This window comes from Pelmatolapia mariae, linkage group LG18 (genome assembly GCF_036321145.2).
Source record: "Pelmatolapia mariae isolate MD_Pm_ZW linkage group LG18, Pm_UMD_F_2, whole genome shotgun sequence".
In the NCBI taxonomy this organism is placed as follows: Eukaryota; Metazoa; Chordata; class Actinopteri; order Cichliformes; family Cichlidae; genus Pelmatolapia; species Pelmatolapia mariae.
Window position 1 is genome coordinate 27,952,338 of NC_086243.1, and position 22,326 is coordinate 27,974,663.

Here is a 22,326-nt window from a genome sequence, read left to right on the forward strand (position 1 = left end):
TTCTCACACGTCACACCAGTTGCTAATTCTGTTGCAGTGCCACCCCATTAACTTCCGACTCCACTTTCAGAAGATTGTGGTTTTGACTTGTACAGCTTTGTATGGACAAGCACCAACATATATCACAGAACCTTTACATCCAAGCATCGCCAGTGGGTCCCTGAGGTCATGTGATCAAGGGCCACTGGCTGTGCATCATACAAGGCTGAAAATTAAAGGCGACAGAGCTTTTGCAGCAGTGGCTCCCAGACTCTCCCCTACTGAGATTGAGAACTGTGGACTCAGTGGTGTCTTTTAAAAAGCAGCTAAAAACTCACTAAACCTGCTTTTGGTTAAGTCAGCTTACAGTTTTGTAAACTGGGAATGAAGAAAAAATGTGTTTTACATTTCAGCAGCCACCCTTTGTTATGGACCATTTACTGTATGACTAAAGTGGCATGTGCTTAAGAGGTTTCTTCTCAAGCTACAGTCCACTATTATTATTGTGATGTTTCTGAGCAGCATGCTGGGCGAATGTATAAAGCATGTTTTGTTGATAAATGTCATCACTCCCACTGTTACAGTACCTCCCCACCTGCAGCGAAGACAATTAGAATTCAGACTTAACGTCTTATCTAATGACTACAATCCTCTCTGTAGGTGGCTGTGAGGAAAACATAACATAACACATAAGCGTGGGGTTCCTGACATGACAAGCAGGCGAAGCTTTTGAACTAGACACCCGTAGGAGGCTGCACAGTGTGTCACTTGTTTGCTGTGTGGAAATCTGTCTGATCTCTACATGTTGTTTCACACACATCTTCTTCCCTGACAGTTGCAATGGGGTGTGTGACCGCTGTCAAACACTCTGAGGAGGTGTCGGCGTCTATGCATCCGCAGAGATATCTTCTCCTCTGAGCAATCAGTAATCAATTTTAGATCCTAAAACCAATCGGGGATTTTTGTTGAGTGAAACCTAAAGCCTCGTGTAGAGGAAAGGCCTCAAACATGAGCCTGCAGGCAGCATGATAGATATCTAATACATTCATTATGCATTTCTGAGAACAGATATCTTCCCTGTTGATCTGAAGGAACAGAGGAGTCAGAATGTGTTATCTGAGGGCATGAAAACAGCAGCAGAAAAAAAATCAAAAATGTTACCATCCTTTGAAACGTATATAAGATATTTCTTACAGCTGAATAAAAGATTCCTTCTTATACCAGGATATTGCTAATAAAAGAATCCATTATCAAGGTTTAACCTTGGCCAGACAGAGAAGATCTCATCAGATTGATTTCTAAAGCTGCCATTTTACTGTCCACACATAAAAAAAAGGACTTTGTGCTTTGATACGATATGTTTTGATTTTGGTTTTTTGTTGTAATTCTCCTTTTGAAAATTGTGTTTGTTTTCTGCCTTTTGATGTTTGTCTGAACTGGGTCTTTAGATTTTAGATTTGATCAGATCCAAAAACCATACCAAAGCGTGGGCTCTTTAAGCACACACATGCAAGTCAAATATTTTACACATCCCTTTGAGTATCTGAGTGTGCTGAGACTAATGGATTGTGTTGCCGCTGCAGAGCACTGCAGAGATCTGTCTGCAAACTATTAGAGAGATCATTCCCTCTCTGCTTCACAGAGACTCAAACAAGAAAAAACAGTGATAATGGGAAGACCAAAATTTGTTCAATTATGGGGTTTTTTAAGTAGAACTAGACCCCGAAACATTAAAATAAAAAATACAATGTTGAGGCCAACTGCAAGGTTTTTCAGGTCACATTTGAATAATTAATCCAATTCTCAAACTTTTTATGGCATGCCCCATTTCAGAAGCCAAAAAAAAACTTCACTCCTTGCACACCAAAATTTTCCCATGATTAACACTGAAAAAGGATTCAAGTCAAACTTGAATCTTGAAACGTAAATTAACAGTAAATTATGTTTTAATCTCTTTTCCCCAATCCACATACACTGAAAAAAAGGGATCGGCCAGCTCTTGGATTTATGTAAGCATCTTGCGTGTATTTAACACAATTGCCTCATGGTTTAAAGTTAAGTGTAACTATATAGTGTAGAAAATACATAATATGCAGAGCGGGTAGATTAAGTTGTTCATATCATGTTCGAGTGAAGTAAGTCAATGATATAGTAATGTTAAATCTCGCAGCACTGCACGGGATTTCAGTCTCGCACGCTTTGGATCATGGTTTGAGGAAGGCATCCATCTCAGTCAAGTCGGACAGCCGCCTCTACTTTTTTTGGTAAATTGGGTGGTTGTTACATTAAAAAAGTCTACCTTGTAATTTGAACACAAAATTTTCATGTTTCTATCTTGAACGTAATTAAATCATGTAGGATCTGTACCTAGAGTAACTAGAGTTATAAGAGGCAGGTCACTACACACACACAACGTGTATGCTATTGCTTTTTATTGTGGTTTAACCTGTCATGGGCAAAAACGTACAAAAAATTCTGCATCAAGCCTTGAAATCATAGCTTTCCTACTTTTGTCAACCCTGGATTGGTGACATGGTGGTTACCGCTGTTGCCTCACAGTAAGAAGGTCCTGGGTTCAAATCCACAATATGACTAGTTTGCACTGGTTTCTCTCTGGGTATTCTGGTGTCCTCCTACAGTTAAAAGTCATGCAGTTATTAGAGTTAGCTTAGGTTGATTGGTGATTCTAAATTCACCGTGAATGCAAATGGTTGTTTGTCTCTATGTGATTGACTGGTGAGCTGTCCAGTGTGTACCCTGCCTCGTAACCTAGCCCCCCTGCAACCAGGATAAAGATAGGAGGATGTTAGTTGTTTTAGATCCATTCAACTTTTATGTTAACCAGACTCTAGACTTTGTTGAACATTATGTAATATGAAGACAACATGTAGTATTTAAGTGATCAAGTAGTACTGTGGTAAAGGTTATTGAATAGTGTTGAAATAAAATGACAAAATTGTGAAGGATTAAAATATTCCAAGAGCTCAACTTACTTCATCTAAACATGTTTCAATCACATTTTATGAACACAAAATGCACAGGTTTATTGACTATGAATAAGTTGTGTTGATTTAACTCAGTTGTTTAAGTTTCTGCCAAAGCAAAACATTTGTGTGCAACCAATGTCCACTATTGAATCAAGTAAATCCGACATGGCCTTTTTTTCAGTGTACAGTCCGCCCCACAGTTTGATTAATGGATGAATAAATTACTCATCTTAGAGTAACTTTTCTGTTGATTTTGTGCAGATCTGCAAATACACTGAACTGCATTAGTGGTTCAGATTTCGGTTCAGATTTTGTGGATGTGTGATGTGGTATGTGTGGTGTGATCCTGTTCAAGGTTCTTGTTCAGGTGTTCCATAAATGTAAATATATATACATAAAAAAGAAACTGTGACCTCTGTGTGTTAACGCATCGTGTAGATACTGTGTACTTTTAGTTTTCCAAAATAAACTCTAGGCCAGTCAAAGTTAAGATAAACATAAACTAATACGACTGTCATGATGTGAAAGTAATTTTAGTTTTTCACTTTCTTTTATATGGTGTGGTCTTTCTTTGTAGATTGGTAGATGTACATTTTATTGTTTTGTATTTGCTCATTTTTATTTTTTTATTTGCATTCTTTTATTTTGAAAGCTGTTCAGTCACCTGTTAGGACCCAATAGGAGTCGGATTCATGACAAAAGCGGCCCAGCAAATCAAATTATATCACAGGAACTAGAAAAATATTGAATTTAATTACATTTTGGGGGGCCATGGCAGAGGGGTCAGGATGGGATTGGTTTTTCATACACTTAAATGCTGTGAGAGTGGTGGGAGGAGACGGCCAAAAAGAGCATCCCAGTAATGGCGAGGCTAGTTTGATATTTTATCCTTTCTCCTCCGGTGTCTGGGAAATCATCCTGGTTTACCATCCTTCTTTCTTGCTGCAATCAAAAGTTCTTCTCTGTTTTCTTCCAATATTTAAAAGTTCTGAGGATCATTAAAAAGTTAAAATCATGGAAGTTTGTAATATGTCATAGAGGAATATTATGAAGATCACAGTCACATCAGTGACAAAACAAAACTTAATAAACCCAAATAAACTGTTCAGCCACAACATTAAAACCACTGAAAGGTGTAAGAAACAAGAAAGATTTGATACCATCTAATGTTCTGCATGAGTTTCTGCAATGATGTGGAGCACTACATGTCAGGGTAGCATCTACACTGATGCCACTGCTGCAGGTCAAGTGTATCTAACGTCAAAGTCACTCCCTGATAGCAATCATTTCCCCATATAACACAATGCACCACACGGCAAAAAAATGTTCATGAATTGTTCAAAGAACTTAACAAAATGGCCAAAGGCCCTGAACCAGATTTTAAACCTACCACACGTGAATCCTGCTGAGCATTCAGGACGCGCCAGAACAACCTCAGTTAAGGAAGCACCACCACAGGACCCAAAGCCAACATCCACTTCCTGGTGCCAGACATCATAGACCACCCTCAGCGGTACCTCGTGCACGCCCTGATGGATCAGAGATGTTTTGGCAGCACAGGAGGCAGCCACAGAGTGTCAGACACCTGCAGGTACTGCCGACACTTATCAACATTTCCAGGTGTTACAAACATAAACGTATTTTTCTGTCCACGTGAACCAGCATGTTAAATATGGCACAGCCACTGCATCACAAAGAGATTGCATCTGTAATGTAAAACTTTGGGCTGAATTTCTTATCTAGAGTGACACGTTCAATATTGTTTGTTTGTTTTGCAAACAAAGTGTAAAATAAAACCAATAATAAACCCCTTGATCCACACAAATACAGCCAGTCACGGTGTTGATGTAATCGGGGAGTGAACAGTAACAAATGCAATATAAAAAGTATCGTAAACGCTTCAGCAAAAGGAGCAATAACACTGTATCAAACATTACCCTGATTCTGAAAGCAGCTGTGATGAGCATTGGCTTTTAGAGGTGCAACCAAAGGAGATCCAGATTTTCTTTCATGTGCAGGGCTGGATTACATAGGTTTACTTTTGACCCATTAGTTCATAGCAGAGAGGCACTTGAGCCAACCAGAGGGGGGCACTGGGACACTCAAGTGACATTCTGGTGTGACAAGAGGAGGGCTGCGGTTTGATATCAATTCACTGATTTTGCTTACAATGAATCAGATCTGCTGACTGAATCTGAATCCTTTCATTAAAACAACAAACCTTGTTTAACCCGACCTGGTTTAGTGACCTGATTTTGTAAAATTGTACTTGACTGGTGTTTATGGAAACATCTATTTAAAAAAATTAATACATCTTTCTTTAAAATATAATGGATTGATTTATGATTTGACATCCAAGTGTGTATACCTTCATAGATTAGGATTTTTACGTAAAAGCACATTTGGTCTATTTTTGAAAAATGTCAATGTTGCTGCTATATATATATATACATATATATATATATATATATATATATATATATATATATATATATATATATATATATATATATATATATATATATATATATATATATATATATATATATATATATATATATATATATACATATATATATATATATATATATATATACATATATATATATATATATATATATATACATATATGTATATGTATATGTATATATATCTGTCAATGGTTCCCCAAATTTTTATGTTTGTAGTTTTTTAAGAACCACAGACATAGACTAGTTATGTTCCACATGCTTGTGGACACAATTTTGCCTCTATACACCACTGCAGTGGAACTACATAATTCCAGCTATGATTTTTATTTAAAATCTTCAATTTTCAGACGATGAAATTTGTTTGCACAAAATATAATACTATAATGAAAATACGGTAATAACTGACTGAAATCTAGAAGCTCATGGAAATTAACAAATGCTGTATTGTATCCTCTCGCCTTCTTCACTCAGGCCTTACTCAAGCCATTTTCAGCTGCTGCATGTTTGCGCCTTAAGTTTTGTCTTCACTAACTAAAAAGCCTGGTCTGTTGCGTTAACATCAGTTGACAGACTGCCTTTGAACTTCTGCCTTTGGAATTCTGAGAATTCCAGTGAAAATGCAACCTGGAATAAACAGAAGGTCTGTTATCTGTTTAATATTATCATGGACTAACAAGGGAACAGACCTCACATAAAACCTTTTATGACTCAATTTTCAAATTACTATTATTAGTCTCTGAAACTGGAGGACTATGTATAAAACTGGCTAAAAATCCTAAATAGCTACTGCAATACTTTTGTTCAACTTAAATTAAAGCTAAAAATCTGCACTTCAACTGCTTATTGATTCTTTGATTTAAAATCTGTGGCGCTGCACATGGGCAAAACTGCAAAAAAAGGTCTTTGTCTAAATATAAGTGTAGATTCCATCATCTTTAAGGGGATTTAATTTCAATTTTTCAGATATTTTTTACGTTTTTGCACTCGTACCATTGCAAAGGAGTCCACAAAAAAGCCAAAAAGGTAAACGTGCTTGTGTTCAGCACAATGAGAAGAAAGACAAAGAGGATCACAATGTTTCTTCATTTAAACCAAATCTGATCCACCTGAGGATTTCAGTGTTGCTCTCTGTCTTCAAGGTGAGACAATTATTCTTGTACTTTGTCATCATTATGGGAATATTTTTCCCTCCTCTGCTGCACGTCGCTGCCCTTCTGTTTGACATTTCTATTAGAAGTTACCGTGCAGGCTGAGTAGCTTCAGAGCAGCGCTATGCACTAAAGACTCAGAGCTACTTCAATCTAAATATTACATCAGATAGACTCTGAGAACACACCTCAGATAATCATATATACAGCGTGTCACTCAGATTTGACAGCTACATCTCATTAACAAGGCTTTTTGGACCAATAGGTTTGCATGTGCTAGAGTTGAAATCGAAATGGTCAGATAATAATATGGGTTAGCTTGTTTAAAACCATTCTTATTTTTCTACTTGTTTAGCACATTTGTTCAGGGTTAGAAATGTTCCTCTGGTACATTATTTATTTATTTATTCAGCTTCTTAATTTTCTTGATTGATCCATAAGAGACAAAAAGTCTCTTTTTTTCCCCATCAACATGGGAGAGTCAGTGAACTTCATTATGATTAAAGGAAATAAATAACGTTAAACTTTTTGAACCTACTCTTTCAGATTTGATGCAACAGAAATGAAGCACACCAATGCTGTGTCGATCCAGAGGCCACATATATATCTGGTCGATGCATTTGTGAGATTCATATTTTTTGATTTCTCCAGTGCCTTTACTACAATCCTTCAATGGTCTTGTGTTTTTGGAGTATCTCTCCTGCCGACCACAATATATGCATCTGCAGAAAAGTGTCTCTAGCACAGTCCTGAGTGTACCATGTACCATGTCTGCGGCAGGCTTCAGACATCAGCACAACAGTGACACTTTGTTGCTGAAACTTTTTGACGACACAGCAGTTGAGCACGAAGAGAATAGAGGAACAGTTTCGGACCTCTTCATCATAATGTCACAAAAGCCATTGTAGAGTGGGGTGGGAGAGGGAGCCAATCAACACCAATAACTATAAGGAGCACTGAGATGGAAGTGGTCTTCAACCACAAATACCCTGGTGTGCAGCCCAACAGTAAGTTGGACTGGAATACTCATATACAGGCGATGTACAGTAAGGAAGAAAGATTACTTTATTTCCTAACGAGCCTAAGGTCATTTAACATCTGTTTGTTATCACATCATATAATCCTATGTTTTGAGCACTGTACCTTTTTTTTTGTGACCTGAGAAAGTTGCCTGAAAGCTGAAGACACACTGGGCAAACCATTTTTCTTCTGTTGTCATTTTCAAAAGAGTTTATTATTGCCGGAGTTAGAAATATCATGCGGACTCCCCATGAGGAAGGAATGGACTTCTCTACTGAACAATCTGAGGCTGCTGCTGTTGTAGTTATTGCTCTTTGATATGATGGCGGTTAAGAAGGTTGCTTTATTTTCTACAAACTGTTCCTTTGTCTCCCGCATAGACGGTAAGGTAAAACTGAAGCACATTGTTGGGCTACTATAATAAGAAATAGCATTAAAGTGGCCCCTGGAGACCCATCATCATGATTGTTTTCCACATACATAGGTGCATTATAGTGCCCATAATGAACTGGAGCTCTCTCAGCTCCACTGCATTCACATTGTGGATTTTGCTGTTCTCAGACAGTTTGCACTGATTTTTAACTGTCCCGTGTTGGTTTTGGGGTACAAAAAACCGTATTAATAGTGATAATGTGTGTGGAATATAGTAAAAATAAATGAATGAAGCTCCTGTTTGTTTGTTTTTTACTTCTGTCATTCATTTGATCCAGGGAGTGACTCACAGCCCCGCCTGGCCTGCAGAGGGCAGCCTAAAGCCTTTCACCTCACAGGAAGGACGGGCGGACACGTGACATGCAACAGGAAGTAAATAAACTGCTTTCCCGCGCAGTTAAATTGGAACAGCAAGTCGTCTGCTTTCAAGGAGAATAAAACAAAATGGATGAGCTTTATTTGGATAATATTGACGAATACGTCAATGACCATAATAAAATAGTAAGTGCCTTCTTAATTCGCGGTATTTCATTTTGTGCGATGAGGTTTTCTGGCTTAACTAGAGCGTGAATTAGCTCCTGCTTCGACATGATTTGCTGCTGAACTCCGCTCAAAAAAACTGCCGTTTTAACTTTGTCTGGTTTTCACGACAATTTATGTGTATCCAGGAGCATCTTTATCAATTTTAGGGATGTTCAAGGGTCTCCGTGTTAATTCGGCTCTGCTATGATGTAGTAAGTGGCACTTGAGTTGAAGAAAAGCTTATTTTTAGTTGACCAATTTCAGTTACTGCTGGAAACCGCCAAGTGCGTGACAAACACTGCTACAGTAAAGACATGTCAACCACTGACATGAAGTCGATATTTATTTATATCTGATAAGTATTAGATATTTCCCAGCTCATGTAGCTTAATGGAAAGCAACAATAATCGGTACCTTAAAGAACAAAGACAATATTTGGATAATATTTATTATCCGTCATATAGTCTCTGTGTAAATACAAGTGTCCTGTGTGCTTTCTCCACACCAGGTAACCTATAAATGGCTGAGTCTCACTCTTGGAGTTCATGTCAACACAGCAAAACAGTAAGTGGTTACTTTGACATGCCAGGAACTAATAAAATAATATATGATACATTTTTTTTCCATCTTCAAAATGTCTTGTTTGTCCAAGCAACAATCCCAAATTTAAATTAATTAGGGTTTACTGTATTTAGCGCCAAAGAAGCACTACATTTGACAGTAATAGTCCAGTGGAATGTCGCTTGAGTTTTTCTGCACTTGAGTTACACCGTTTTTGTTGTGGTGGTGAGATGAAGACATGCACATGTTTGCATGTTTTGGCATATGTGTGCATGCAAAAAAAGGTGCTGTGTGTTTTCTTTTAAAAAAAGATCATTAACACTTTGTGTCATTGGCTGATAAATACATAAATGCCATAAACACAGATTTACCTAGGTGGCCCAGGTAAAGGCTCAGGGTGTGGGAAATACATTTAAGTTGTGTCTTGTGTTCAGAATGCTCTACCATTACCTGGATCACAAGAGGAACGAGAGTTCAGCTCAGCTGCATGCCACCTACCTTGTATCAGGGAAATTTGTGGACAACGGTCAAACGGTGAGACCTGTTTGTAGCATTTTTTGCGATTTTTTATTTTTTATTTTTTTTCCTACATGCCCAAAGCTGCAGCTTTAATTATTTTTACACCGTGTTTGCTTTTCAGAGTCACAAGGTGTCTGTTGTGAGGGAGGACCAGCTGGAAGGTGTGTAAATATTAATTCACATGACATCATTCGGTTGTTCTCATTTCAAAAGTAATATCCTCAGTTCATAATCATCACCATCACTAAATAGTACACTTTTATGTCAGTGAGTCTTGATTTTCTTTGTATTTTGTTTTATTTAATGACATATTTGTTGTAAATGAAGCAGCAGTGTGTCACGTTTGCTGTTGCTGTCTTCTGCAGATTTCAAAGCCAAGATGAGCTTGGTAGTCAGCGTGCACGTCTACAGCGTCCAGAAAGCGTTGCTTAAAGACAGCGGCCCACTTTACGCTGTGGACTACGACGCTGTGAAAGACAATCTTAAAAACTGCAGCAGGTATGCTAATCATGGTGTTTTTTGATTTGCAGTGACCAGTAATCAGCATTTTTACACCATCTGTGTAAAAATTAGTTTAGCCACTATTAGAATGAAAACATAATTAATGTATAATGTTATTTATATTATTTAATAGTTATTTTTCTTTTGGTTTTCAGATACAGCGCGATCCGCTGTGCCAGCGCAGTTCCCATGTCTTCTGTGGAGCTGCATCAGGCGAGGGAAGTCCAGCAAGCTCCTACACCTGAGCCTGAAAACAAAAAGGCTGGCATGAATGGAGACACCAGCCCAGTTTTAAAATCATCCGCCAAGGCTCCAAAGGGCATTATGGGAATGTTTGCTAACAAATCTGCTCCTAAGAGTCAGGATAACACCAAAGAGATGAAGCCTGAAAAGAAAGAGGATGCACATGATGTACGACTTTGTCCTTGTGCTGCAGTCAGTTGCTCTTCAGGGTACTCGAGTTTTTGCTCTGTTTGTTTATAATTGTGTTTTTTGTATTTTAGATCGAAGCACCCAAAAGCAAACCAGTCGCAAAAGCCAATCCAGTGGCAAACTTCTTTGGGACTCAAACATCAAGTGAGTAATAATTAAAGAATTGTGTATCTGGTGTACTTTATTAAAAGGGGATTAAAATCCATATGTTCCATTAAGACTGGTGTTATTTTGTTTTAGGTTTCTATTTTAACCTTGAAACTGTTGTGCTCATAGTTTTTTTTGTTATTATTATTAGTAGTAGTAGTAGTAGTACTATTTTGCTCTTTATTTGATACACGATCTGCCTTTCAGAGCAGTTGTACAAATCCCATCATTATATAAATAAATGTTGTCTCTGTCATGTTCTTATTTCACATAAACCTAGTAAAAGCATCATAATTGAATGTGTTCCTCGCCATGGTGAAAAATAATCAGCGAGTGAGCCAACAAGTTTTAAAAAAAGTACCAAAGTGTTGCAGGTTGTAATCAGTAATAGTAGTTGTAATCGGTTTTGTCTTGCATAGAGTGTAAGGTTTTGAATGTAGAGGCTGTAAAGCAGAAGCCACTTGTGAACACGATCCAGAAACCCTGCAATCTTCTCCGCCAAAGCTCTTTTAAAATGGTCTGAGGCAAAGTGGAAAACCTTTCTGGTTAGAAATCAAAATGTTACGTTTTACTTGGAAAACATGGATGCCACGTCCCAACTTTTTGTGCTGCCATGATCTGATGTTTTCAGTGTTTTGTTGTGAGTAATTGAGTTTGTATTTTAAATCAAGTTTCCACGTTTATCGATGTGCATGCTGTTTTGCGACATACAAAAGTAACCCAGAAAGATGAGCAGTAATTATTTGATTTGAATATGTTTACTGAATAATTGTTCTTTTTCACTACTTCAGAGAAGCCGGAGAAACCCGTGAAGGAGGAGGAAGCACCTCAGTCATCTTCCAGAGCAGCGCAGCAGCATGAAAGGTCAAAACCAGAGGAAAAGCAAGAAACCGTTGCTCCAGTGGAGCCACAAAAAGACACAAAGAAAGACTCCAGAAGGTGTGTGCTGGTATTCATGTGGGAAATGTGACACAAATTGAATTAAATATTCCTTTCAGTACATGAGGAAATAGTTTTCTAATCATGAAAAGAATCCGCTTTCCTCAATTTTCAACTCCCACTTCCCTGTCTCTAATTGTTACTTAGAAATCTAATTTCAAAAGTTATAAAGGGTGTTTATTTCTGGCTTTAATCTAATTTAAATTCTTTAATTTCTTTTTTTTTTTAAATAGCAAAACTAAGCGGCTAGAAGATTCTGACGGTGAAGAGGAGAAGATGGAGAAGAAAAAGAGGAGGAGGATCAAGAAACCAGAGCCAGACAGCAGTGATGAAGATGGTTACACTTTTATTTTATATTATTCTCTTATTCTGCTGTTTTCTATTTTGAAAACCTATTAATTTTAAAAGTGAACAAACAGTGATATAATTGGATTAAAGATATAAATGTATATTTTGTATTAGTTTTGCTGCTGTAGGCACACTAAAAGCAATTCCAAACATTGTAATTAATTGGATTGGCAAACAGCTTGTGAGGATAAAACTTTTATTTCAGTTTATTTCAGTCTTTGGAAAAAGAAGGCCTTATAAAAGTAGACATTTCAAAATTGATTAGATAATCTGTTTTCCAGTTATTCCAGACTCTCCACAGCCAGTCGTGACAAGAGAACCATCATCACCAAGTCCTAAAAAGGAGGTTGAACCTGATAGACATTCTCATGTAAGTGTTTGATACTCTAGTTTTGATATAACTGGAAACTTTGGTAGTCTTTTATTAATTTTTTAATGTATTTTTTAAATGTATTTAACTCGGAGCATGCGTCTTGTTATTCTACAGCCGAGCAGTTCTGAAATGAAAATAAGGAAGAGAAGACGAGTCATGAAGTCAAATACCTTTGTGGACGATGATGGATGCATGGGTATGAAAAACATACAGCAGTGAAAATCCACCCAGTGCAGATAATAATCAAACACTTTTAATGTATTTATATATATTGCTACGGTATATGTGACTTTTTTTAAGTAAAGAGGTCAGGGTCTGTACAAGTAATCGATATGAGACAAAAGCTCAGGGCTGGGAGATTTCTGCTGCTGTTGTTAGTTCTGTCTGTTATTATGGAGAAAGGATGTTCCTTATATGCTTATACTCAGGCGCACAGCTGCTTCACTTGTTTATGAGGAATCTATGCATCCAGGGAAGAGCAGTAATATTCTGTGAGAAATGTGTACTTTTTAAAAATGCATTAGCCAGTGCTCAACTTAATGTTTTTTCTCTGAGAGATTAAATAGCTCCTTTTATATTTTTACAGACCTTGCTTTTATTATTATAATAAAATCTAATCTAACTATTATATTTAATATGATTGAATTATATTTAATATTAATCTAAATCTGCAAGCTAAGTTACTAAATCTTTTAGTAAATCTATTTGAGTGCACCCCATCCATTACATTAACTCATCAATGAAAGCAGCAGGCTTCAGTTCAACACTAAGTGAGATGACCGTTGTCAACCTGCAGCAAGCTGTGCAATTTAAAATCATAGCAAACTAAGATTATAGTTTAGTATCATTTCTGCATGTTTTATTTTGTCAAAGGTGGTAGATCAGAGCAAGTGCAAGGATCACTTTTTCTCTTTCACTCCACCTAAACTCTTTTTAACACCACCGTGTCTTTGTTCTTTGCCATTTGTGTGTAGAGAGGTTCCAGCTCCACTTTAAACTATGACAACATTATGTTCGCTGCTGCTGTTCCATCAGTCTTACCAAGAGAAACACAGCAATCTAGGCTGAATCTGGCAATGTCCTCTTGTCCACAGTAGATTGATTAATTTGGTTGTTTTGTATGAATTTGTAACTCCAGGTTGTTTCTCATTCACAGTGACAGAAAAAGGCTACGTGAGTGAATCTTACTCTGAATCCGAAGATGATTTTAAACCCGCCAAACAAGCTTCAAGAGATCCCATTAAAGCAAAACCATCATCAAGTAGCAAAGAGGATGAGAAGAAAACTCAAAAGAAAGCATCAGCAAACTCAAATAAGGGAACTAAACAAGCTTCCATAATGGGATTTTTCCAGAAGAAATAACAAATGGTGATGGGTGCATTCAGTAGCACTAAGGACAAACGAGCACTGCTGTAGACTTCCTGTAATGAGACTATGGCGTATCTGAAATCAGCTGAAACAATTCAGAACACTTGACAAATGGACTTCAACACATGGACATTAAAAATTACATTTTAGTTTCTCCGTTTTATGAATACATGTCCAACTCAATAAACATTAAAAAATTAAATGTGTGTTTTTAACTTTCAGAAATGTAAAACCATCACAAGCCTGAAAATCTGAACACATTAAGCAAACCACATTTTCATGGAATTCACCATTCTGTCGTTTTTTTTCTTCCTCTGTTCACGTCAAAGACTCCACCTGTTACTGCAGTAGCAAATTGAGTTTTTATTATTATGCCTCCCTTTTAATATATGATATCACCAAACCAGGGAGTTGTTTGTATTTGGGTTTTTTTCTTAATTGTAGTTGATCATCTATTGCTAGCACTACCAAAACCTCATCAGAAATGGTCTCAATCAAAGGGTGGTTGTCAGGATGCCATTCTTACGGAAATCTGAAGAAAAGGCTTATGTATGGCAAATTCCACAAGACCTGGACTAAAAATCAGTTGCTACAGGTCTTACGGAGTAATTCTAAATTTGAGATTTTTGTTTCTAGTGAGTGGGGCTCAGGAGAGCGGTATGACAGTGAGTGTCTACAGCCATCTATAAAGCAGGGTAGAGGCTCTGTCATGGTTTGGGCTGCATTTCAGCCCGTGGTGTGAAGAATCTTGATGAGCTGATGAAATTATAAACATGGAAAAGTAGAGTTCCAGAATAAAGATGGTCATATGAACTACAGACTTGCAAGCTGGTAACAAGTGTGCAAACTCTGTTTTTTGTCTCATATATTACATTTCCATCTTGCCCATGTTTCAGCCAATAACTGCACCTATTTCACATTTTCCTAATAATAGACAAAGAGATGAGGGACATCTTATTACTTTTGCACAGTGCTATAGGCACATAGCAAGAATATATTACTTTACTGATCTTTATTTCAAGTTTTCTCTGATTTGTCTACATTTTGCATTTTGTGTGTATCTAAAAGATTTTTGGACAGTTATTGAGTAAATTATTTGTCATCTTTTTTTAAGTTAAGAACCTTAGATCTAGTTTACTGACCTTTTTTATTTCCCTCATTGTACGTCCTCAATTCTACTCCTCAGCTCCTCTCCTAATGGATGCTTCAGTAATTTTGTCAAATCACTGATTCCTTTAAAATGAGCACCTTTCAGGCTCATTTTAAACTATGACATTTGACACAACTGATCCTAAACTATTATAAGCACTACTTTTAATAAAACTTTCTAATTAAGGTGCATCAAGTGTGACAATAGTTAGTGCAAACAATGAAAAACAGAAAGGTTGATTATTCTAAACAGCTGTAACATGAGTAAAAAATGAAAGAGTAATTCTGGTTTCTTTAGTCCAGCTGTGTTCCACACCTCCTTTATCCCTTGAATGTAAAAGCACTTCTACACACCTGCACATCCTTGGTCATCCCCTCAAGCAAGCTTCCCCTGTCCTCTTGACTCAGAAACTCAATTAATATAACCTAGATGGGTTATATTATTCTATTAAAAAATGATTATTAAAAAGTTTGGAAAAAACAACAATGCCATTAGTGGTCTGTCTTGTTTTTGCATTTGAATTTTATGTAATATTCAGCATGTGGAGTTACTTTTAGTTTCCATTAAGAAAATATATTAACATTTTCCTCAATGGGTTCCCAAAAATCAAAAGTACAAAACACAAAAACACACATGATTAAAATGAAAAGCCAAGCATAAAAATGACAGTAAAAATACAAAAACTGTCTTAATGAAAAATGAAATGCATGGATCCCTGAGATAAAATGATAAAATATTTAAATAAATACCCCACCTCCAAAAATAAATAAATAAATAAAGAGGCCATTTCATCATCACAGTGTAACACACAGTCAGTAAAGATTAGACACATGAATCTGTCCAGTTACAAATTCAGTCACCTGCTTTGGTGCAAATGAAACTGGCAGCAGGCAACAAGACAGCCCTCAAAAAGAAGGAAATGTTTAATCCCTCCTGACTCATTTTTCTCCACTTTGCTTTGTGCTGCAGTGTTTTATGCTTCCTAACTAGAAAGATTGTTTTCCCTGAAGTTGGTCTGTCTGACTCTGTGTTACACTTTTGTGATCACAAGCAGTGCACATAAGTTATATAGAAAATATGGAAACAATGACGAAACTGAAACAGCAGTAAGAAAATAATCTGAGTAGATTCCACAAAAATCACAAGTCATCTTAGACTTGACTAATATTAAATGAAAATAGTGGAGTCCTTAGAACTGGTTAGAAATTGTCAGCTATTGGACTGTTTCATGTTTGCTATTAAATCTGATGATGACAAAACTGAAGATCGAGATCAAAAGGTGGCAGCTGAAGTGAGGACCAGTGACACAATATTTAAAGGAAACAGATTCATACAAGATTCATACGAGATAAAGAAGCATTTGACAAAAAATAAAATAAAAACAGATATCTGTGATGGTTTAGGAGTGCTAGCTGATGCTAGTAGGTGCAAATTGAAGAGTTGAACGTTTTTGAGGCACTTGAAGATATGCAACAAAGCATAAAAATAAATAAAATCTAAACTAAAATTGTAAACCCAGAAAAAAGAAAAAATATGCATACAAGATCGATTTTACTTGGCCGTCTGCACTTGTAGCATTTGGCTGAATAATCAGTTGTGTGATTTTACAGGTTATATTAAGCTGTCACTGATTAAGTCATCATTTCAACAGCTGTTCCCTCCTGTCCCATTGGTCTCCTCTGCCAGGGCAGATGTTCGGTGGGGTGACGAAGAAAAGACAAACTCTGGAATGACTAGCTAGATATTTTGGTACCCAGATGAAGTATAAGTAACTTGTTATCATGATCTTGCAGATCACCCACTGGGGGGTGATAATGGAATAAAATAAATGTGTTGATCTATTTGGAAGATACAGCAGAAAAGCATCCGTATAACACTAACCTGTCTGAAGGTACCAGCTGTCAAACACATCTGTTCAAATACCAACATTGGCACCAAGAAAACAGAGCACAAAGTCCTGATCCATCATAGTGCTTACACCCACTCAGGGTAAATGTACAAGTCATTAATCTTGAGGTGCTGCTAATCAACAAAGAGAGGATGGAGGGAAGATGAAAAGGTGAGGAGGTTGTGTTACCCACAGTTATTCAGCACTGGAATGAATTATTGCTGAAAATCAGCCAAATACTGAAGCTCCATCAGGAAAATGTTTAATGAAGCTGCAGATGAAATAAGGACAAGGCTCATTACATCTTCTATAACACGAGTGTCAAACATGAAGATTTGGGGCTGAAGAGCAGGTCATCTACTAATTAACAGGTTGGTGGTTTGATCCCTGGCTGCTCCAGTCTGCATGACAAATATCCTTGGGCAAGAGTTGCATCCATCAGAGTCTGAATGTGTGTGAGTGTTAGATAGAAAGCACTTACGTAGAAACAGAATAGAAAAAGATGCTTCTGTGTTGCAAGTTGCATAAAGTGCTTTGAGAGCTCGGGAAGAGTAGAAAAGTGCTAAATAAGAACCCTTTTTAACTGCCCTTGGTCTTGTTCATCCTGCTGGATAACATTGCAAAGTGACATAATTGTATTGTTAATATACTGCATAAATATTCCGGGTGTGGTGATGCAAAGCCAGCATTAAACCACAGGATTGAAAAAGCATTGAAAAGAAGTTAAAAAAGGTAAAAATATTGTTAGAGTTAGGCATGTTCAGTAAAATGCTATGGGTTTGTTTTTTTGACACCTTTCAACTGTTAGCTTTACATTTTTGTTTTCTTGTTTCTTATTATTATTATTATTGATATTGTCATTATTTTTTTTACATATAGTTTTACTGGTAAAGGCTCCACCCCCCTGTGACCCTGAAATGGATAAATAGTTAAGAAAATGGATGGATGGTTGGGTTCTACTCGTCCAGCTCACTAGAGAATAAATTAGGCTGTCTATGGTTTTTTGAACTAAAATGAGTTTGACACAATCATACTTCTTTTTTCCACAGAGGAGATGACCCTCACTGGTCATTAGAAAGAATTCAGGGCACTATAGATTGCTTCAATTTTTTAAGATCTAAAGGCTCCTTGTTTTGACTCACCAGTGCCAGAACAGGAATGATGTATTTCCAAAAAAGAAAATAATTGGTCATGTGCTCAATAAAATCCATAACAAGGTCATAAGTTAGACTCTGAGTTGGAACAAATTTGAAGCTAAATTGCTTTTTTTTTTAGACAACTTAAGCTAAAATGAGCCAGTGAGCTCGGTAAAGCGAGGGGTTAGAGGGTGTAGAGGGGTTAGGCAATTTTGTATGTCATATTTGTTGTGAGCCAATGGCTGTGATGGGGGTGGATTAATTGAGGGCAGCTGTATTTGAATACTTTAGTCTACTTATATCCCACACTACAAACACTGCTGTGATATTTTGTCTCTCTGCGCAGGTATGTCACATGGCCAGATCTAAGATGACTTGATTTAAATATGTTTATGGTGGATAGTTTTCTGCTCTGTGAATTGTATCATGGAGATGGGGTGATATTTTGTCTCTCTGTCAGGGCCTACTATATGCCAAAGCCTAAAGGCAGGTTTGGGTTGCTGAGGCCGGAGTGATTATTGGCCTTCTACTTACAGGGTGGTGGGTCTTGGAGGACAACCACTGATCCCTGTTTAAGTGGTTGACATGTAAAATGCAGCTAACTTGTGGCATTGCTGGCTCTTGCCTTGGACTGTGTGTTTTATCCCTTTTGCAAGTGGGACACTGGACTGTTTTATCCCTTCATATTTTTGATCATTGTACTAATAAATTATCTTTTAGAATTTTATTGGTTGTCATCTTTTGCCCACGGCTGCAATGGCTGGTCACACCTAGAATCTCTGTGTGTTACAGTAGTTTTTGCTAATTTGTGAGGAATGATGGCAAATCTGAGCCCCAGACAGATGGTTTGGGGAATAAACAGTGTTATTTGTGAAGGTAACAGGTGACGGTACCAAGAAAGATGTTAATATGAAACAGTATTATTCCCCAAATTAAACTCCATTATCTAATTTTACCCATGTTTCACATGTTCTCAGAGCTGGCCCAGAGCAGCTGAGATCTGAATGAGAACAGCAGGTAGACGAGAGCCCAGACTTGGATTATACTGTAGCTGAAGTCATGAAGTTTAATGATTTGCATGCCTGATTATCAAAATAAATAAGTTTACTTTGTCTGTGGAGGTTGGTTAAAGATTTTTGGGAACAGTAGCTGGGTGAGCCATATTTGGCTCTTATTGACAATTTATTTTTTTTAGCTCAGTCATGTAAGACTAACCTTTAAAGTTGACACAGTTTCTTGTATTGTGTAACTAATCCTTCTTGGTGTACTGGGCAGCTAAACTGAAACTGTGAAACGTGAAAACAACATTTTAGTTAACTAAAATAAAAATAACAATATAATATTGCCAAATATCCTTATTTTTCTGTTAGTTTGGTTAAAAATACAATTTGCCTGATGAGGGATCGGTGGTTTATTGAGACTCTGGATGTCTACAAGACTGTGAGTCAACTGCTTTAACAATCTGTGTTTTTATTGTAGCTGTACTGTTTGTTGTTTTGTTTTTCTAAATCTCGCCTCTGACATATGCCCTCCTTCACATTTATAATTAAAAAGATGAAAACTATCGCTGAAACTACTAAAAATAAACTAAAACTAAACATTTTTAATCATTATAAAAGAAAGTAAACAAGAAATCTCTGGAAACTAACTGAAATTAAACCGAATTAAAAATAAAGACAAAATAAAAATAAAAAATGATAATAATTAGAAAATACAAAACTATAGTAACTGTGTAACAGATCATACGGCACCTTTAGTGAAAAAGAGACACGTGGTACAAAAATAAGCTGTTTCCCATCAACAGAACAAGCAGAAAAAATTAATTTGCTCCAAGTTTATTCACCTCCATCGTTCTTGTAGCAGAGATAAGTAAATCTTTCACACTGCCCAGATCCATCACATTTTGTGCAAATATTAAATATGTTTCTGCTGGTCCACCATCCTCTGTCTTTTGTTTTGATTCCTTGTTCTTTTTCCACTGTTCATCTTGATGTCAAAGACTTCACCTGGTACAATAAGGGGTTGGATATGCAAGCTCATTAATTTACCAATCAAATCACACTGGGGGATGTGTGACACGATCAGACTCACACCAGGCAGTAACGGGCATAGCTGCTGCATATTTTTGATAAGCACTTTGATCGCAGTTATTCTGTCACGCTGACCTGCTGACTAAATACTAAATACAGTATCACATACAACAGAACCTCAGTGAGAACTAAAAAAAAACTCTGCATAAAGATGTGAAAAACTATGATTCTCATATATATTTACAGTATACAGTGCAGAGTATATTGAAAACATCCATTTAATAATATAATCAGTTGTGTGTGCACTCCACTCATTCAATGTTATTTTAATTAACTAAAACCATTTAGTTAGCTGACATCTGTAGATATCTAAATGCCTCCCATTTAGATATCTACAGATATCTAAATGGGAGGCATTCGCCAAAGATGTACATCTTTGGCGAAAGATGTAAATCTTTGGCGAATGGGAGGCTCAAAGGCTACTTTAACTCTGCTGTCAAAAATCTAATTAGCACTTAGTTCACTTTAATTACACTTTTGGTCAGTGTTGGGCAAATTACTTTGAAAAAGTAATTCAATTATAGTTACTAGTTACTTCTTCAAAAAAGTAACTGAGTTAGTAACTGAGTTACAATATTCTAAAAGTAATTAATTACTTGGAAAAGTAACTATTGCGTTACTTAAAAAAAAACAAAGAACGTTCAACCCTCTGGGGTCCAGGGTATAATTGGCCATTTTTTTTACTACTCTTGATTTTCCCTCCACATTTTACCTTTAAAAACTATTTGCTTTGCCTTGTTTGGTATCATTCTTTTTAGCACAACATCACGTGTCTGAATTTACAGTCATGTTTTCATTTTGACAAACTGTATAACCAGAATTGATCTAAAATCAGACAAAAACCATAAAATCAGAGTAGAAAAAGTTATATTTTTACTGTAACAACCATAAACATGTTTAATGAATCATATTTCATAACTTCAAATGTAAATATAAATTGTCAATTTTAAAATCCTATGCACAAGTTTTGCAAACAACAAACTTATTTGCATCCATTTACCTTTTACCCTTTTTTAAAATAACCATTTCAAACTATTTACAGAACAATCAGCTGTTCTTCAATAAGATGCCACACAAATTATTTGTGCCACTCCAAAAAAATAATTTCTGTCCACTATAAAGGAGAACATCACAGCCTGATACCTGCAGCTCTGACAGCAGCAGGTGTATCACTCCTGTTTCTACCTGGAGACAGCAGTCGCCTCATTGTTCTAACACACAACACAAAACTATCCACAACACTACACACTAATTACACAAGACAACACATTAACTACACACTCCAAACACGCTAAACGTCACAAATCTCTCACATCTCAAAACTCTCTCTCTCTCTTTTTCTGCTCTCTCTCGCCGTCACTCCTAAAACTTCCCCTGTTTTGTTTTGGTTTTTTGCTCATAAGCAGAGAGTGCTTGCTAGCGCTAACGTGGCAAAACTAAACGCCGCGTATATCTTGTTTATCACGACTCTGGTTTTACGTGGCCTATCAACACAATTTAAAAACTGGTATATGTCACCTTGTTGCTTTGTCTTTAAGTGGTCATGTGATTGACTTACCACGACTACTTTATTCTTCCTCAGTCAAACAGCAGCACTCCTGCGATTGTTTTGCCCCTTAGCTCCAGGTGTTGTGCTAGACAGTGATCGTGATTGCCATCCGCGGGAGCGCGCAGCTGCTTAAAGCTGTAGCGTCCAGATTACTTACGTAGTCAGCTACTTCCTGCAGCTGATATAAGATGCGGTAAGCTGAACACAGCTTCAACCGTCTGTTTGTTGAAAAATAGTAACGGACGGCGTTTCCTTGTTAGTAACTGTAACGGCGTTGTAACGATAGGAATAGTAATTAGTTAGATTACTCGTTACTGAAAAAAGTAATAATAGTAATTAGTTAGATTACTCGTTACTGAAAAAAGTAATAATAGTAATTAGTTAGATTACTCGTTACTGAAAAAAGTAATAATAGTAATTAGTTAGATTACTCGTTACTGAAAAAAGTAACGCCGTTAGTAACGCCGTTACTTGTAACGCCGTTATTCCCATCACTGCTTTTGGTATCATCAACATTTGCTGTTATTTCAGACAATACTGAAACCTTGTTTGCTTATCATCAATATTTTAGCCTTTTAAATGTAATTTTCTAATTTACAAAGTTTATAAAATGCTAACAACATCTTACCTGAGTATGTAACTGGAATTTGTATAGACAGTGTGCTAAAACAAAAGACTTGAGAAATGTCCAAAATGAACAACCATTAAAGTTTGTTTTCATTTAATTGTGAATTTATTAATAAATCATTGCTGATTACTACAAAGT

At 36.7% G+C, this 22,326-nt stretch overlaps 1 protein-coding gene across 1 annotated transcript; it reads left to right on the plus strand.

The window, feature by feature from the left end:
- The first annotated feature begins 8,419 nt into the window (after positions 1-8,419).
- On the plus strand, positions 8,420-15,308 carry pold3 (polymerase (DNA-directed), delta 3, accessory subunit). The gene is made up of 12 exons (XM_063461826.1): positions 8,420-8,538; positions 9,068-9,123; positions 9,555-9,654; positions 9,761-9,800; positions 10,005-10,137; positions 10,296-10,551; positions 10,644-10,716; positions 11,511-11,658; positions 11,892-11,995; positions 12,288-12,376; positions 12,494-12,575; positions 13,536-15,308. Exons 1-12 carry the CDS (start codon positions 8,482-8,484, stop codon positions 13,739-13,741), a joined length of 1,344 nt encoding a protein of 447 aa, XP_063317896.1. The 5' UTR covers positions 8,420-8,481; the 3' UTR covers positions 13,742-15,308.
- The last annotated feature ends 7,018 nt before the right edge of the window (positions 15,309-22,326 follow it).